Here is a 19,707-nt window from a genome sequence, read left to right as displayed (position 1 = left end):
AAGCGATAGCTGTGATGAAGGATTTACACTCAAGCCGCTCTGACCGACAGCTGAGTGCCTCTCCTCAGTTGGCTCAACCTTTAACAATTCTTCAAAGATCAAAACAAGGTCAGCGCTGTGATGGAGTTTGTTACCGCTGCAGCTCTCAGCGCCAGCCAGTTATCGCTCAAAGCCTTGGATCAAGAGAGGTTGCCTTTTTTATAGAGGAGGAGGCTCACTTCTTTTGCACGAAGTCCCTCTGTATCCAGGTGCGCACACACATGTGCCGTCCTCAGGAGAGCAGGACCCTCCGTTCTGACAGGAACAGCTGACTGAACAGTTGGGTCCCCAGAAGCCTTGTGGGCACACGCTATCGCAGTGGATTCCTGCAGGCACATTAAACAAAACGAATATTCAGCGGATGCAAAATATGAGGGAAAAAAAACCCTGGTTTGCTGCAACATTCTAAATAGCCATCTGTAAAAACACATCGTTAACAGGGACAGCATTCACAATGCCTGATATTAACAGATCTGTGAGGTTATTCAATCACCATGGATCCTCAAATGATTTTAGTCCTGAATAAAGCATCCAGTTTGAAGTGTGTGTGTGTGGGCGTGGGCGTGTGTGTGTGTTTTTTTTCAAACCCAGCCCATCTCTCACACTCCATTTCTCCTTTCCAAATGTATTTTATATTTGATCTGACTGGGGCTCCTTGCCAGTGCACTGTGTTGATTAACAGGGTTGGGCCTCCAGAGAGCCCCGGCTTGTCTCTCATTCTCTTTCAGCAAAGCTGGGGTTGTGTACAGAGCTGAAGGGAGGTACTCAGGCTACAAGAGCACAGACTGGAAGTGTCACAGTGTGTTTGGTGCAGCTCCAACCAACAATTGCAAAATAAAAAAAAAAAAGAAAACACGGCATCCACACAGGGTTCTCGGTGTGCACATGAATGCATTAGCACATCCATCAGAGCAACAGCGTCTTTTCTCTCAGCCTCTTAGAAAAGTGAGATGAAAGGAGAAAGTTGCACGTACTGTGCTACATACAGACATGTAGCTTCTTAAAGAGTGATACACTTTATGTAAGTGCAGTTGCACGCACGCGCTCACACAGACATACCCAAACTCTCAAACAGTCATGTTCGAATCTCATTTGAAATTTCCTTTGAATAAGAATATCAGAAGAAGGTGTAGCCATTAAAGCGGCCTCGGCGCACAACCTTTGAATTAAACCTGGACTAAACTCTTGGGAGCCATGTTATACTGTAACCACGGCACTTTAGGGCAGGCATGGAGGAGTAAGAGGAGAGGAAATGTTAGTGCTGATGGAATGAGGGGGGTGATTTAGACATGAGCAGAGCTGTGGACATCAAAAGGAAAGCAAGGCATGCGTTATTCTGGGCCAGCCAGAATAAAAAACTGTGACTGCCTTCACTGTGGGAAAATGAATGCAGACAGAGCATCGTTTTTCTCAGAGTAATGGTGACAAACAGAGGGGCTTTGCATGCCTGAAAGAAAGAGTGAAGGAAACTTGAACTGAGGGCTTTTGCTAAAAAATTGTTAGCGGTGCGACTGCTCTTTTTTTTCATTTAACTCTTGCTCACACACATAGACTCTGTCTTTCTTCCTGCTCTGGTAAACAGTGCCTTGTAAAATTATTCATATCCTTTGAAAAGTTAAACATTTTGTTACGTTGCAACAACAAATTTCAGTGTACTTTAGTGGAATTTTATGTTATGACCAAAACAAGGTAGCACAAAATTGAGAAGTGGAAGTAAAATTACACAACAATCCCCATGAGTCAATACATTTTTGAACCATTTTGTTTTACTTGCAATTGAAAGCTTTCAAAGTATATTTCAACCAGTTCTCGCACCTAAAGGTGAAAAGTTTTTCCTGCTGCTCTTTCAAAATATCTTCTTCTTACTACTTTCTTTCAACTTTTTTAAAAATTCTTTTCACTTTTCTGTAAAAGTCATTTATAGTGGACTACATATAGTTGTACTGGACACAGATTCTTCCAAATGAACTGTGGATCTCTGCACCCCCACCAGAGTCTGGGCCTTCCGGCCGTTTCTGTTTAAACTTGCAGCTGTTCCATAAGTTTCAACCTTCAGATTGTCAACTCTACAGTATTATTTGAGATGTTGAAAACTGTTTGTGTTTCTCGATCCTCATGATGGTTTTTGTTCATTAATGACGCCTTCACAGAAAAACCGTATTTACACTGAGACAACGTCACATAAATGTTACACTATTTAATCTATTTGGATGATTTTTGAAGGCAGTTTGTTGCATTGACTTCTGTTTAGGGGCATTAGAGGAAAGGGGGCCAAATACATAATGCACACCAGACTTTTTTAGAAAGAGATTTTTGTAGGTCAGTGTGATTTTCACTCTACTTTGGAATTATGAGGTCCTTTGTGTTTCTTTTCACATAGAATCCCAATGAATTACATTAGATTTGTGATGGTCAAGTTTCAGTTCAATAAATACTTTTACAAGGCACTGTACTGACAAAAGTTATATACAAATAAAGGTAAAAGTACTATTTTACATAGTAGCATATTTTCACCATAAGTGTCTTCTTAGTTAAAACAGACTTCAAATGTACATTTGCTAATGTCAGCAACAACCATGTAGATCTGCCAACTGATGAATTTATGCATATACAACTGTCAAGCTTCATCCCATTCCCAGACATTATAACTAACAGCAACTTAACTGTAGAAACCTACACCAACTCTGAATTGAGCAGAACCACGAATAAGACAAAGTTTGTTTATATATATATATAAAAAGCATTAGACTTTCCATAAATAGGCATTTTATTCTATCCCTGACTCAAATGACTGTACTGTATCGAATCCCACAAAGTCCTCTCCTTCGCCGTTCAAGTGTGTGCGTGCACATGTTTGTGTGACCCACTGAGTTGCACACTGCCCACAGCCCTGCACCCTGGTGACTCAATTAAGGCTGACAGATGGTCCCGACCTGTGCAGGATTCAGAGCATGAGAGGCCCATTTTGTCGTCTTCATTCTCGCAGCTAATAAACCCACATTGTTTCCTGGAATAAATGCCCGAAGCTCAGGAGGCTGAATGGAGTGGGCTGCAGGGGGCTCACAGGCTTGACCTTTTCTCCTGAATTTTTCCCCTTCTCTGATTTCCTCTGTCTACCTGGAATCGAGAACTGGGACCTTAATTAGTATTTGACATTCAGAAACAACATATAATTTCAGAGCAGAATGTTCTTCACCCTTGCTCTGTCATTCACAATCTCCTTTAACAGCTCTTTCCAAGAGTGCAAATTATTTTAATGATGAGAGCCATAGGCTGCGTACATCAATAAAAATATGTGTTTGTAACAGAAATAAATCCTCTACTATTCCATTATCACATTTAGGTGATGACTAAGTTGAAAAAAACCCCCCACAAAAAACTCACATTTTTATTTAGGGGTTGTTGACAATAAAAAGAATAACTCAAGCAACTTAAACAGTGTGTATACTGCATTTAGCTTCTGCAACTCAGCACAATGTATGTAAAGGCATGTAATCCTAAATTACCTTTTTTAGGAAATTATTTTAAAGCTTAGAAGTTAGGAAATGGCAAAGAAATTATGCTAATTAAATTAAATGCAATTTGCTTTACCTTATAAAAAATCTGTGCAGTGTTAAGTTGATAGGATGAGCAAGTGTTTTGAACATAATTGTATATAATTGTAAATAGAAATACAAAACCTTGTTCAACTAATTTTCTGCTTGCAGTGAAACTTTCTTCACAAATGACTCATTTTTTGACATTTCCTCTTTACTCTGATTGGTTTCATCTCAAGATAATATAATTATTTCAATGCCACTAAGAATTAAACTCTAGGGTGAGACTTTATCATAAAATGTTGCTTTTGTTGTGATGTAAAAAACGTGTCTTTTTTTTTGTAAGTAAATGTGCTGAGCCTTGCTTATCTGTTGTAATGTTTCCCAATGTGAGAAAAGTTTAGAAGTTGCAAGGCAAAACACACAGACCTGAACTCTATAGTGAATAGTGAATTTCTGTGTCTGAGTAGTGGTTTAAAGGCTGAGTTTAGTTTTCACTGAAAAATACCATTTAAAAAAAAAAACATTTCAAGTTAGGCCGCAGTATGAGTCTTATCAAAAAAAAAAAAGACAGAGTAATTGCAATAGGTTTTCAGGGAGTGCTAGATGTACACAAATACTGCTTTGTTTCACATCCTTGTTTCTTGGCTTATCTAGGTCTGGACTCTAAACAAATTTCACCATCAATGCCAGAAGATTTAAAGGAGTCCTGGCCTAAATATTTACTTAAGTTGGCTAAGTTTGTTCTGCTGGGCTGTAAAAAAATAATATTAGTTGTAATAAAAGCTTGTTGGCATGCCAGCACCAATTGTTGGAGCCAAAAATAATTAACTTAGAGCTCAAGTCTTAGCATCCTTGATCCTTCTATGGCACTGGCTAAATAACAAAGCAAACTAACCAATTCATTAATAAAACTCTGCTTAGAAACCCTGTATATACACAGAATAACACAAACCATGAATGCTCCTGTATATTTGTTGTTGGTGTAGATCTGTGTCTTTGAGGAGCATCTGATGTCTTTGATATTGTGCTAATGAGGCTAATTAACAGATAAACTTTGAGCTTCTTTTGATTTGTGAGGAAGCAGCACTGACCGGTCCATCCTGGGTAGCAGCGACAGAAGCCACTCACAGGGTCGCAGCCATCAGCATGACTACAATCGCACCGCTCACGGCAGTCCAGCCCATAGGTGCCGTCCTGACAACGACAGTAGCTTCAGCATTACAGCTCTCAAGCAGAACACTTTGCAGCTGGTACATGTTGATGAGGAGTGGGAAAGATTTGTATCGCTTTCTCATAGAAATTGCACTTACAGGGCAGGACTCGTGACAGTGCTCCCCTCTCCAGCCAGGAGAACAAGCACAGGTGCCGTCCACAGGGTCACATGCAGCGCCGTTGCTGCATAAGCATGTTTGGTTGCAGCCCAGACCCCACGTACCGCTGGAGCAAGGAATGGAGCAGTCCACACCCTGCCAGCCTGGAACAGAAGAGGCATCCAAGAAGAAAAAAAAGAAAAAAATTAATGTGTTTATTAAAGATGTATTTAAAAAACATGCAGAGATTTTGAATAAGAAACCAAAATCTTATTATTGTATCTTATCTCAAACATAAGAATAAAAATGTGGAAAAAATAATAAATAATAATAATACTGGCTAAATGGCAGAATCCTGAGCTAATTTTTTAAAAGTTTTTTTGATGGTTGAACTTTTCGGATGTCAGTCACTAATCTTCTGACAGCTTTGAGAATAGCTTGAGTTGTGGCCCAGTCCTCCTAACAGTCTTGTTGGCCATATTACTCACACATTTTTTAGCTCTGCCTACAAATTTTCTATGGCACTGAAATCAGGACTTCGAAATTGGAAAAAAATACTTTTTTTGCCTCTATGCTACTTAGTAATTAATTTGGCTGCATGTTTATTGCCATAGTCATTTGAAAGACTGTCTTAATATGTTGCTACATATGGCAGCTGTATCATTTTTCCTGTAGCAAAACATCCAAACAACATAATGTTGCTAAATAACATTCTTGAGATTATGTTCGCAGGCTCATGAGCCTCCTCCTTTTTTACTCTAACTGCTCTGGTCAGTGGTCACTATGGCCAAAGACTCAAGTTTTAGTTTCATCAGACCTCAGAACATGTTTCCAAAAATGTCTGTTTCTTGGTGCATTTACAAATGTAATTTACTTTCAACTTTTTTTATTCTTGCCCTGTTAGTGAACAACTTGTTTTACAATGAATATTAACACTTTCTTACCAATTTTAAGAAGCATCTTTAAAAGGGAGTCTACTTTTGATCTGGGGTTTATACTAACATTTTGCACCAACACGTGGTCATGTATGGGACACAGAACTCGTTTAAACAGGATGAACAGTATGTTGTTTACATTTGCATACAGCTGTTTGAACAGATGAAAGTGGCACCTTTTCATAATGTCATATAACACAGCAGTGTATTTCAGGTTTGGCTTTAAAATATATACATCTATTTATCTTAAATGTTGGGCATTATCAGAAGCTTGCCATAACAAAATAATCAAGGGTCTCAATTTTAAATATTGTGTAAGCACAAAATGGGACCTGAATCTGCTATATATCACTTAACATGCAAAGTTTAAGATCTGTAAAAATAAAAAAATAAAAAAAACTTGACAGGAGAATGTGCGGTCCCTCACACAAAGTCTAATCCACACATACACTCATTTCAAAGACAGGGGAAACTGGCGATGCAGATGGTGAGGTGGGGAATGGAAGCCACACTGCATCATGATTCCTTGCAGACATTTAATTTCCCTCCATATCAAATATTAATCATAGATCAACTTTATCATAAGCATTCAAAACAGCAGTGTTATTTATGCTTCTGCTGGTGAGGCATGGCTAAAACAAAATAATAGGCCTTTCAAATTAAAAAAGACCTATAAGCCAACTTAAATCGTAAATCAAAGTCCACACAATGTCATCAATGTTTTTTTTCCATCGTATTCCTCTCCCGGATGATCATCAGGGTGATGAGAATGACAGATTAATACAGGAAAGGTGTGAAACGTGTGAAGGGATCAGACTGATTGTTGTAAATATATAAATACAGTGGTAAAATTTGTGTAAATCTGTGCGATGGATGCGTTGGCAGAGTGCATCGTGGAAGACTTTGCAAATGGGACAATTAGGAAGCAAAGTAAAAAGATTCTGGCCTGATGTACTGATGCTCTCTTCCGCTATAGGCTATAGGGGACAGTACTAGCCCCTCAGGCGTTGGCTCCCAACCCCCCTTCCAGAATCCCAGAACGCAGAGGAAGTGCGCATTAATACCGTTCACTCCCGCGGGCACTTAACTATTGAGCATGCCATCGGCCTCCTAAAATGCTGGTGGCAGTGTGTTCCTTTTATTTGTTATGTCATGGCAACCAAAACTACACCTTATGCATCAACACAGTGATTTCTGCCTGGGTGAAATTGCTCTTCTTTACTCTTTTCTCAATGGTTGCCATTGGTGACCATGAAAAAACATGGCTCAGTGTATGGAAATGTTGAAGTATAGCAGTGATTTATAAAGTGGTAAATGCTTTCTAGTGTGCATGTGCATGGTTTTATAATCAGATTAATTTTTTTGATGGATACCGTGTTTGGCTTTTGGCCATTTTTAGCATAGATCGTATGGCAACTGAGGCCAAAACCCTTAAGCAAATTAATTAAAGACACAGAAGCCGTTATGTAAACATTTGAATTTCAATAGATACATTTTTAAAAACCTCTAAGATTTTTTTTTTATTTCTATGGTATTTTGAAGCTTAAAGAGGGTGAGGTTACAGATAAGGAAACTCAGGAAAAAAAATTAGCTTCTTATTCCTACCATCAACAGTATGCATTTTAGGTTTTTGTTCTTTGATAGCGCCAATAATTTTTGAGAGTGTTTGTTAGTAATTCCACTTTATATTTTGGTGAACTGTCCAAAGTTTACCCCAAGTCTCACTTGTTGACTGCTATGGAGAGGCACCAGCCCCTTTGCAAGAATTAAGTGGGTAAAGAAAATAGATAGATGGATGAATGGGTTTGAAATCTGAAGATATATCAAAATTACGGTGACATGTGATGCAGAAATTCTCATCACAGTCTGATAGTTATGTTTATCAGAGATGGATAACAACCTACGTTGGGCCACTATGGGCTATCAGAACTGTTCCAATGTGCTCTGGCACTCATTTTTAAAATCTCTAAGGCTACCGGAGAGACAAATATCAGTCTTACAAAAATATTAGTACATTAAGTGATTGATGACAGTGATCAGCTATCTCTCAAAAATGTTAAACTGGGCTTAGATTTAGTGACTTCACATCATTACTTCTATTCTCATCAAACAACTGATTTTTGTTCTATGGCCATCATCTTTCTGAAAATTGTTTATTCAAGAATAAAGGTTAAAACTCAGAATAAAGATCATCACAGTACCAACAAAACCTCAACAATATAAGAGGATCTTACTAATCTTAATCCAGTCTTACAACCAAACAGGGTCGGGCCACGCAACATTGAGAGGGAGACATTTCATTCATTTTTTCATCTATCAATCATACTGTATAAGAAATGATACTGTAACATTTAACATTGCATATGGCTTTTGTGCTGCATTCCTAAAATGTCACAATGTCAGAATGTCATTATAGATGCTTGCACTTTACACAATACAGTTGCCAGACTGAAGACATCTATGCATTTCCATTTATTTTAAATTAACACTTCTAAAACAAAGTACTGGCATAAAATACATAGATTGCCACAAAATTAATTTTAACATTTAGAACTTAAAAGCTATCAAACATATTTAAAGGTGGCTGGAAGATTTTAGGAAAATTAACATTATTGTATGTGTACAAATGATGGTGGAAAAAAAATACCACATATATGATAAGGTTATGAGCAAAACGCTTTATGAAACTGTCTTTTGACAAAATTTCAATTATATTTAAGGGACATGCAATTTTCTCACATTTTCCTTTTCAATACTGTTGTGTTTGGAGCTCATGATAATAATATTCAATTCAATGTTGATGAATACATGATGAAGTTGATAAATATGTAAATACTGCACATAACAATTAAAATGACAATGTTATGACCACAGGATATAATTTTCCATAGCAACCTAGTCCTAGCATCTAATTAACTGGGAACTCAGTTTCTCTTAAATGCTCCATGATTAAAATTCCAGAAAAGAGAGATTTGGTACCAGGTGCGCTTGGAAGTCTGATGACATTGTCACAAATATAAATGGAACAGCAAGAGCTACTGAGTTTTTAGTCAGAGATGCTGAATTAATAGAAGACTAAATAGTTTGTAAAGAAACAAGTTCTGGATGAAGATCTAGTAATAAGACAGATGGTAAGCAAATTGAACTCTTTGAATGAAGTCCTTTTGGATAAGAGACATTTCAGCTCGTCGCCATCTAAATTGCTTGAGTGTTATGAAAGCCAAAGTATGGCTGGTAATATGACAAATAGATGATTAAATTTATTATTGCTGAATTTGTTGAAGAGTGAGTAATTTGGTGCCAAGTAATTTTCTCAGCTTGGTGAAACCTCTTACTCTGACCTGCACTGCTGTTTTATAAACGATGTTTCAGTTCATTTGAAACACTCATTATATGACGTATGGTTTATAATAATGCTTATTTAGCAAAGTTCCTTTTCATAATGTTTTTCCACCTAAGAAGTAGTACTTTGCAAAATTATCACGCTTTCTGTAACAAAACAGAGTGTGTTAACAGACTGATGCTCTAATGTGTCAGTGACTGCTTGTATCTGCATTACAATACTGTGTCAACTGTTGTAAATTCGTTTTTGTGTTTGGCAGACTTTTTTACACTTTATAATCTCATTTTTGCTTTGCTGTTTTCCATCCTGTGTTAGTGTTCACTGGGAACAGTCGTTACAAGACTCATTGTGCCATTAATATTGATGATTTAACAACGTTTGCAGCCACATTCTACTGTAGTTATTTTTAACTTTAAAAAAAAGTATCCTCCAGCAAGTGTTTTCTCTAACAAAATATGACATCTGTTAAAGCAGCTCTTCCCTGAGAATCGGTCTGATGTTTTGGTGCTTGGCTCCAATGTGTATTCAACGCCATTTCTTATGTGTGGTCTGTTTTAATGCTGTGCTTTTTTAATGTGAGTTTTTGTTTTGTTCTCAATTATTAATATAAATGAATGATATTTAAAAATGGAGACACTAAAAGTAACAGATTGAAGAAATGAGGTCTCCCTGTTGTGTGCTATGATTGTGCAGTGCAGTCACACTCCAATACTCCAATGATTAAGTTTTAACTTTAATTTCAGGTCTGCCTTCAAAAATAGATTTTTAGCTCAGTGGCAACTTTCTGGTTAAATAAAGGCTAAATAAATACAAAACATTGTCTAAAATGGATAAATGCATTGAACATACAGTAGCTACATTTGTAAAATACCATTTAAATATAAGTAATATTTCATGAATATAGCAGATAAAACATTAGCTTATAAATTTACTAAATTATAATATAAACTAAAGACTATTATAATGACAGACAGCAGGATGATTTATAGAAACAAGACCTTGTTTCTGACATGGCCCTTCATGCTAGCTGTCAGTGTGACTCATTGATTTGGCATATTCTTGTTGACAAAACAGCTTGGTTGTTGTCATCGGCTACAACAATATAGGCTGTCATGCTCTACTGTTCCATTTGATACATCATCAATCCACAATATGCTAGTGGAGATTCTGTTTTAGAAAGGAATATCTATAAAGTACATTGTTGTGTCAAAAAAGTGTGTTATAAATTTATCAATCTGCTTCAATAAAACAGTGAAAAGGCTTTTTGTCAATTATTAATGTGAGTACTGTCAAGATTTGTAAGTTTTCTAGCACCAAAAGATGATGAAATGTGCCCTTTTATAAGACGTGCTGACAAAGAGGATGGTCTTTTGACCAGTAAAATAAAATAAATAAATAAAAATAGCAGTGCAACAATATTTTTGATATGTTAGTGGAGTATTTGTCCTGGCATGTTTTCTTAACTTAATTATTAAATCCTCATTAGTTTTAAGTATGGTCCACAGATTGATTGAGTATTCAATTATCAATTGTAACACTGAGAACACCTTTGTTGACACAGCCATTTATCGTCTGTCTCCACTCACTTATTAAGTAGTTACTTTATAATCTATCTGTGAAGCAGAGAGTATATTGTGCTATGTTATGAAGCTAAATGTGAAAAAGTGGAAGTGGTGTGATCCCTTTCCATTGCCACTATATATACATTAAATTATGAAGTGATGTCATTAATGGAATCTCAACCTAAAAATCCTAGAAGTTGTATACTTAGGCTGTTGACAATTCTAAAATATTTTATGTCTTCAAGACCATTCAGCTAAATAAGTCAGGCCTTTTTTTTTTACAATTTATGATTTTGTCTCTAGGAAAATGTAACTTACAGCAGTACTTTCCCCTCCAGTTCTTCATGTCTTACATTTCTACACTTAAACACACCTGGCTGACATGAATGGGCTACAGCTTGATGAAGAGCTGATGTGCTGCTGACCCATTTTACTGAATAATGTGTGCGGGAGTAGGAAAAATATGTAGAATACAGTTGGGGGAGCTGAGAATTAGTATTAGACACCTCAGGCTTAAGTATTGCATCATTCAAAAACAGGAGTTAAAACTTATTTATTAAAATATGAGTGTGGGAATGGCAAATGTATGAGATTTTCTTTCAAGAAAACAACTAATTGCACTAGGATTCAGTCTTTGCACATAAAATGCTTTGTGTGTGTGAATGTTTATTAATTTGACTAGTAAACCTGAGATGAAGTTTTAAAGTCAGCAAAGCATCTTTTACATCAAAACAAGGCTTGTTAACATCATCAATCAAAAGTTTATTGTTCTCTACCTTCTCTGCAGATGCAGGAGCCGTCGACTGGAGAGCAAGATGCTTGGTTGTGGCAGGAGCAGGTGGACATGCAGCTTGGCCCAAATAGACCAGGTGGACACACTGTGGCACAGTCCTCCCCCTGTGGAGGAAATAATGCTAATTCAGGCAAGTCAGGCAAAACAAATAAATAAATAAACTATTATAAACAGTTAGAGGCAGCAGGACAAAGAGGGTTACCTGGGTTAACTGTTTACCCAGGCTGATCATACTGTATTATGTGCAAAGCAAATGAGCAAGCCAACTGTAAATTTAAAGTAAAGGTAAAAGGGAAAGACCACACTTGACCACTTGCAAGCAATAATTTTTAAGCTTCCAATTACCCACTCTATATATTCTGACAGCACCTTCCCCCAGCCATGCTTTTTGCTTTCCTACATCACCCCATCTCTCAATTTTCCCCCACATCTCTCTTTATACAAGTCTCATCGCTTTTCAACTGTGAGCCTGGCAAGACTCCAAAGGCCTGGGAATCCACACTTCTCATCCATCCCTCAGCAGGCAAGCAATGATTAAATCTTCAATCTTCCCCTCTTCACTTCATTAGTACAACTAGTTCTGTTCTCAGTACACTTCCTGTTACATAAGTTGCCGTCTTTGTCTTGTGCCATGACCAGTGGAGGATATAGTGTATCTCCTGACATACTCTGCAAAGAAATGTTTAATACCCCACATGCTGACCCAAACCAAATCAAGAGATCACCAGGATGTAAACAGCTGTTGTATGTTGCAATAAAGCAAATATAAGTTCTGGTTATTGAAATACAGTAAGACATAAACAGAAAGTGGCATCCCATGCAGCTATAACAGCTTCTTCTCTTCTGGAAAAGGATTGCACTAGTTTTACAAGTGTGCTTAAGGGAAGTTTTGACCATTCTTCCAGAAGTGCATATGTATGGTTAGACCCTGATGTTGGATATAAGGTCTGGTTGGAGGATCCATTTGTCTTCTAATTTATTTTATTACTAAATCATGAAAGATATAGAATTAACATAATTTGTGCATGCAACAATAACTTTCTGGATGCCAATCTTTTGTTTTTTTGACATGCTCCAACAAGACATTCCATACCTGTGTCTCTATATGTGGAATTTTATTTTGAGGTATCAAACTTGAAATGCTTGACTTGGAAAAAGAGTGACTAAATAAGCACAAAGTAAAAATTAGACAAATTCATAAATGTTCATGAAAAGTCAAAGGAAAAAAAATTACCCCAAGTAATTATGAAAAACTTATTAGATTTCTTTTCTCGTTTGTTTTTTTATTTGCCTAGTATCGCCCGTGTCCAAAGTGTACATTGTAAAACTTGCAGTGATGACCCGAAGTGGAAAGGAGAAAGCAAAACTGTCTACATCTTCATTAGGAACACCGTGGGGGTTACGAGTGGTGAGAATGTCAATGCAAGAGATTTTGGCCCACAGTGAAAATAGGAAACAATGGACTAAAAGCCAAACAGCTAGATTCCACTAGGGGAAGAACATAATCTTATACTTATCTGTGACACACTGCTGGCACACTTGACACACTTCTATTAATGAGAACACCAATAAAAGATCAGCACTAATATCCTTAAGTTTCTTCTTCTTGCATTAGAGAAATTATTTGGTAAAGGACATAAAGTACTCATTCTATGTCCTCTGCAAGCTTCATTAGAGTTTTTTTTTCTGCTTTACAGACTGAGAGCAGCCCACCTCAACTAGTCTCGTCCCTCCCTCAGCTGGAGATCACAGCCACTGTACGGGCTCCCACAGTCTCCCTTTCAAAACCATGCATTGAGTGACAGGTGACACAATGATTTAGAGTTCCAATTAGAGGCCCAGAGGAGTCCTGAGTGGATCTTGCTTTGCTCACCAGAGTGCTGGGGGACTGCTGGCTGCTCACTGCTCTCATTATCATTTTGAACTCAGCTTAAACAGGAGGCAGGAGGAGATGTGCCAGTGGACGCCAGGGGCAGAACACACATCTTATAAAGTCGCTCCCTCGTACACCACATAAAAGCGTCTGTCTGTGAATGAAATTTTTATCAATCGGTTGCAATAACCTTTGTTCTGCTGAAAGTGACAGCTTCGAGACTGCTAACAATAGCAGTTCCGTTGCAGTTGTTAAGCGTGAAGAAGTTTGAGCGGCTGGCAGGGGGGGAAGTTAGATAGCGGGTGTGGGGGGATGGGTCGGAGGTTTTAGGCTGTAGCCCTTCCTCAGAGAAAAGGCAATTTATTGGTGACTGGACTCAAGGATAAAATGATACCCAGCCACAAATGGCCACATGGATTCCATGTGGTTTCCCCCTCATGGTGCAGTAACCAGACCACTTGGCCTGCTCTCCAGAGTGGAAAGACACTACTCTCATTAGTCGTCTGATTCACATTTGTTCAAAGAGGGGAGGGATAGGGGTCTGAATTTGAATTAACACACAGGCTGTCAGTCTTTGGCACGAGAGCAGCCAAAGACTAACTTTAAGCTATATAACATAGCTTAAAGTTAGTAACTAGAGCCTTTAGAAAAAACTGGTAGGTGAATGTCAACTATTTGACCACAAAAGTTTTTTTTCCTCTAGAAACCTTTTTATGAGCTCCTGGACCAAAGTTGAGTCTGTTTACACTGTGGAGTTCAAAATTGTGCAGTTTATGCTAATTATGTCCTACTGCAGTAGTGTTGCTACTATAGATCAAATGATCTGGGGAGACAGGTCTCCCACTGCAACAGAAGAATTCAGAACGTGATGGAAAAAAACAAAAAATATTCCAGAAAAAGCATTAATAACTGAGGCATTAATCTCTTTTATGGTTTTCAAGTCAAGTGCTGTCACTCCAAAGTTTACACAAGAGAGATTGTGTAGACTCTCATTGTACAGATTTTGACTCCTGACTCTGTGCAAGAGAAAGAGAAATAGGTCAGGTTGCCAGAAAAAGCAATGATTATCAGTGATAACACTATAACCAATGTTCAAAGACCCAAGTGATGACACTTTATAACTTATGTAGTCACTCCACACCTTACACACTTGTCACAATATTACTGGTCAACCTTGATTTTTGTACTGTTGTAGAAATTTGCGCAGCTTTTAACACTAGCACACATAATTTGATCTAAAGCCTAGCAAGGCTGCCAATGACTTTTTGAACATTTCTTTTGCAGAGATTACGCAGCATGTATGTCATGTAAATACATACATCAAACATCCTAGTAAATATCCAGTGATAATATAGCTTATTCTAACACTGGACCATGCAAATGCACTGACCTCTCCTTCGGATTTTGGGTGGTTCAAAGTAAAAGTTATACTGACGGCATGACCAACATTGTGACTTTGTTGTCACCTTGAGTGCACCAAGTGAGGAGAAAAATTGTATTCTAGATGGTCAGCTGATCTTTAAGTTTTAAAATATCCACAGCCAGACAAAAAATATAGCAAATATAACATATCCGTCCTGACGCAGTTAAATATCTAAAATATCAACTTTTGAACCAACTCTTAAATACACACTATTTAGTCTGGGAATCCATCAAAAGCAACACATACACATCAAAGATGTGACAGGACTTGATAGATTTGATTAGGAAACAACATGATGTCAGCTTTACAGTAAAGCTTGTAGCTTTTGAAAGTTTTTTTTCTTTCTCAATGCAGAGATTTGTCTTTATGTGAAATGAGAGAAGAAGAAAAAGCTCTGTTGAGGCTTGCAGCTTAGTTTTAGCCGTAGTATAGTTATTTCACAGCAGGTGCAATTAAAAACAGAATTAAAATCACATCTACCTTAAAGGAATTTTATGACATCAACACATTTTAATGAGTAGAGCTTTTGAAATAAAACACAGGGGAAGGATAACAGCACACTTACAGAACACCGCTTCTTAAACTTAAAATCGGTTGATGATAAACAATTCTGCAGAGTAGTGACTGTTTTAATTTGTACTTCAGAAAATAAATGCGGCAAAGCTTTCTTGCATTATCAGTTTAAGTCCCTAAAAATTCCTCTGACTAGAGTGTTTATGCCTCCACAGAGGCTGGAAGCAGAAGCCTAGACTTTAATTATTTTACTTAGTAAAATCAATATTTCCACTAATATTTGTTGATTTCATAAATGTATTTGAAATGTACTCGGTAAAATCACATTTAATTTGAATTGCTGGGTTTAAATTTTTTTATGCAAACAAAAATATTATTTACTCTTGTTTTATAATTTAAAGTTGACAGAAAATTTGAACTGTAGAGATGACTGAAACAAAATTATGGGCATACCGAAACTCAGAGAGATGTTTAGCCCACAGCATGACAAAACTCCAGCTTTGGTTCAGGGTACATTCAAAAAGGACTACCTCCCTACCAGAGCCATGTTTTGAGGTTGATTTCTACGCTGATAATCCGATTTGGTCATGGTTCCTGCAGTGGAAATAAAAAGGGTAAAATAATGTCACCGGAAAACTATCCTGGCCTCTGGAAAAGGTTCCTGAAGTAGAAACACACCTAGATCGCCCTTAGCCACAGCAGTAAATTTGTACCTATTAGTATTTTAATGTAATTGGAGTACTTCTTTTTCAGAAAGCCTTTACCTGACACAACATTGATTAGGCTTTTATCCACCGAGACCTGATGCAAATGGCACCACTAATTACCAATCAGTTTCACTCCTTAGCGGAGCATCTACCTGCTGGACGTGTGAATCCAGAGTAAATTTATTGCAGCACAAAAGAGAGGGAGCCACGATGAGAGTTGGGAATGGGATTTAGTTTCCCCATTTACAAAGGAAAACCTGAATAGATTCCTAAAACTTTCCCGTTTCAAGTGAGGACAGGGCACGTAGAAACTGCATGTTACACTGTGCCCGCACTGTAGATTGTAAAGGACAGTGCCTGAATAGGTAACATGTAATCACTTTGTCTGAGCCAAAAAGAGCATGTCCAATTACCAGGACTAAATCAAGCGTGCCGGTGCTCAGTCTGTTCCAACACTTTGCTTGGTTTGTCCCCCGATGGGACTCCAGAACAAAAAAAATGCAGAGGGGAGGCTTAGTCTTATAAGCGATCCCCAGAGGAAGTGACTTGTCTGGCAATCATAGCCTCAACACCATCATCAGCCACGTTTTAACAGGTCCACCTCATAATAAACATGTACCATGAATATGACGCAAACGGGAAGCAGCTACAGACCAATAAATGCACAACAATATGTTTCAATGGTTTGCAGAGCAGCAGCTTTGTTAAAAGTACCAAAAACCACAATGAACATTCACCTCCCCTCTCCCCGCACATAAACACACAAATTCTCCATATGAGCTGTGTCTGTTCCCATCTGACTGCCTCCTTTTCTATCCAGCTTCTGCCCTCTAGGTCTGTTTAATGGATCTGGCAGCCCTTCCCTGCAGCCGCCACAGTGAACAGGTGGAGCAAATTAAGACACAGTCTGGAGCCCCGCTCGGTAGCTCAATTCACCACAGAGGCTCGCTGTAAGACACAGGCAATTTCCACTGAAATGTAACATTGGCAGATGTGTACTCTCCTGGTCTCTGTTGCTCCGTAACTTCAGATTGCAAAACACAAAATACAATGGCGAAACTGATTGGAGTTACTCAACTAATTTGACAGTTGTAAAAAGGGGACAATATGGCTGCAGGAAAGAAGGACTAAAAACAGAACTGACCAAAGATTAACTTTTCCTTTCAAGGCACAAAAACATAGATCGAAGCTTGCTCTGTTCTTGTTTCTTTGACCCTTCATAAATTCAGTCCTATTTGTAAAATTACATAGCTACTCACACAGGGTCGCAATTGAGACTGAATTATAGTGGATCCATGTCCAGCGGTGCAACAAGGCGTATCTATAATAACACAAAAAATACTTTCACCTTGATTTTAACAGTCTGTATATAAAAAGCTCCTAAAGAAAAACTGGGACCATTTCCAAAATATTTCTGCCTCAATTACTATTTTTCACAGTAGCCACAAATAACATGCAACATAAATTAAACTTACAACTTTCAGAACTAAAACTTACAAAGTACAAGGATAACACTTTAGGGCATGCAACGGGAGATCCTGTTTCCTGCCTAGCAACCATTTTTAAAATGTTTTAAAGAGGTTTTGATCAACCATTCTTCCGGATTTTTGAAAAAAAAAAAAGTTATAGTGTAGTTGATTTGCTACTATTTTTATGTTATTTTAAGTTTTAACCAAGTACTTTGTTAGGAATAACCAATTTGGTTGTTAAATATTTTTTTGTGAATCAAATTGTGTTACCTTGGGTACTTTTTTTTTTATACTCAGCTCAAGGAACAAATTTGGAAGGGAATTTACAAACCTGTGCAATCTCTTCCAGTTTTGGCAGCAATTTCTGGACTGTGCAGAAATGCAGATTTCAGTAAATTCTGAAGACGCCTGGACTTCCCTTTCGCCTGAAGTCCAGGCGAAAGGGACAATTGGCACCTGTTTTTGAGTCAGATTATAGTTGTTCAAGTACAGAAAGTGTATTGAACAGAATTATGTCCATCTCTTTAAATGTGATGCTCATAAATAAAAAGCATTTAATGAGTATTAAATATATATACATCAGAATCTAAACACATTGTCAGAATAAAAAAGCAATTACACTCAGTTAACTTCACTTAAAAGAAAAAAATGGTTTTGACAGTGTGTGAAAATTAAACTGAAAACAGTCAAACTACCAAAATGATCTGAATAAGCTCCAGAAAACCAGAAGAGCTTTTGATAACTTTAAGTGTAAATATGAAATTAATAAAACCAAAGGTATTATACTGCTTTTTTTCCTTTCTTATATTATTAAGCATCTATTTTATATTTGGAAAATTTGACCTAAGTTTCTTGTTTGACTCATATTGCCATGTTGACTCAAAATGACAACTGTCTTGAAGAAACCAGCTGAGGGTCAAACTGAAAGTAACATAAGAGGAAATGTCAAATCAGTAGAAAATAAACAGTAATCTGTTAATAATAAGCAGTGCTTCGGAAACAGAAAGCTCACCATGAAGCCAGGAGCACAGGTACAGATCCCTGTGACAGGATGACAGTCAGCTCCATTGGTGCAGCTGCAAGGCAGAAAGCATCCTTCTCCGTAGAATCCAGGAGGGCAGGTCTCATTGCAGTACAGCCCTGTCCACCCGGGTGAGCATGTGCATTCACCAGATAGTGGGTGGCAGCTACAAATAAATCCAAACGAGAGGAATAGGAGATAAAGGTAAGAAGAGTAAGCACCAAAGCGATCAGCTCTTCATATTTAAGCAGGATCAAAGTATGATGCCTGCAGCAACAGTAGACTACAGTATGTGCTTGTTTCAGATAAATGAAGTGTCCCTTTTCTCCTTCATTCAGTAATGACTTCTATGGCTGATGCCCAGCTCCTGCTGGAATCAGAGCATTAGCACTACATTAACTATGAATGTTGCTGAGGAATTATGAATGAAGCAAAGGTCGCGATTAAAAGCTAACTGGATGACATGGCTGCGATGTCTACAGACTTCGGAATGACCACTGGCTTTAAGGAAAGTCAAGACGAAGTTAAGTCACCGAGGTCCTTTTTCACTTGAAATTTTTCAAAAGACAATATGTGTTGCCTTCATTAAAAGCCTTCAGTAAAAGCAGCCAAATTTGCATCAAGAAAATGAAAAAATGAAGCAAGATAAAAAAAAAAAGGAAATGCCAGGACGTAATGAGCACATGTTGGGTAGGATACAGTTCTACGGACATAGAGCAGAAACTGGCTCTATCTCCCTTATGCTTGTGATGGGATCAAGGGAAATTTCTAAATTCATTCGTTTGTTGATCTGGGAGCTCTGGGGTGCAGATGGTAATTAACAGGTTCGGTAATAATGGGACTTGCTTATTTAAGATGTTAAATACAATAAGAAGCGTCCTAAAATGAAAGCAAAGAGGCTAGGGTGATGTGGTCCTGTTCTTCTGTACCAGTAGGCAAGTCATGGAGGAGCACTGTGAACAAGCTGCAGGCGTGATAACTGAGACAGAGGAAGCACCAGGTATAAAGAATTGATGTAATCTAACTGTGAGGTAATGAAAGCCTGAAGAATTTTAGTTTGTGATGATTTTTAGTTAGTGAGGAATGTTTTAAAGTCTGTACTGATCTCTTTCTTTTAATGAAGATCTGAATCTAAAATAACTTCCTAAGCATGAGGCTTAACATGCAGGGTGAAATGAGC

At 37.7% G+C, this 19,707-nt stretch overlaps 1 protein-coding gene across 8 annotated transcripts in view; it reads right to left on the bottom strand.

Moving 5' to 3' along the window:
* The window catches only part of LOC102225212 (multiple epidermal growth factor-like domains protein 11), a 112,340-nt gene that overhangs the window by 18,765 nt on the left and 73,868 nt on the right, over positions 1-19,707 (bottom strand). For all 8 annotated transcript variants that reach the window (XM_023326426.1, XM_023326447.1, XM_023326473.1 and 5 more), the window contains 5 exons: positions 18,519-18,693; positions 11,505-11,625; positions 4,889-5,052; positions 4,670-4,772; positions 219-365 (listed from right to left, as the gene is read on the bottom strand). In XM_023326426.1, the coding sequence (XP_023182194.1) occupies positions 219-365; positions 4,670-4,772; positions 4,889-5,052; positions 11,505-11,625; positions 18,519-18,693 (710 nt within the window). The remainder of the gene's footprint in view (positions 1-218; positions 366-4,669; positions 4,773-4,888; positions 5,053-11,504; positions 11,626-18,518; positions 18,694-19,707) is intronic.

Source organism: Xiphophorus maculatus, chromosome 2 (assembly GCF_002775205.1).
Source record: "Xiphophorus maculatus strain JP 163 A chromosome 2, X_maculatus-5.0-male, whole genome shotgun sequence".
Classification (NCBI taxonomy): Eukaryota; Metazoa; Chordata; class Actinopteri; order Cyprinodontiformes; family Poeciliidae; genus Xiphophorus; species Xiphophorus maculatus.
This window is presented reverse-complemented; position numbering and strand designations above follow the sequence as displayed.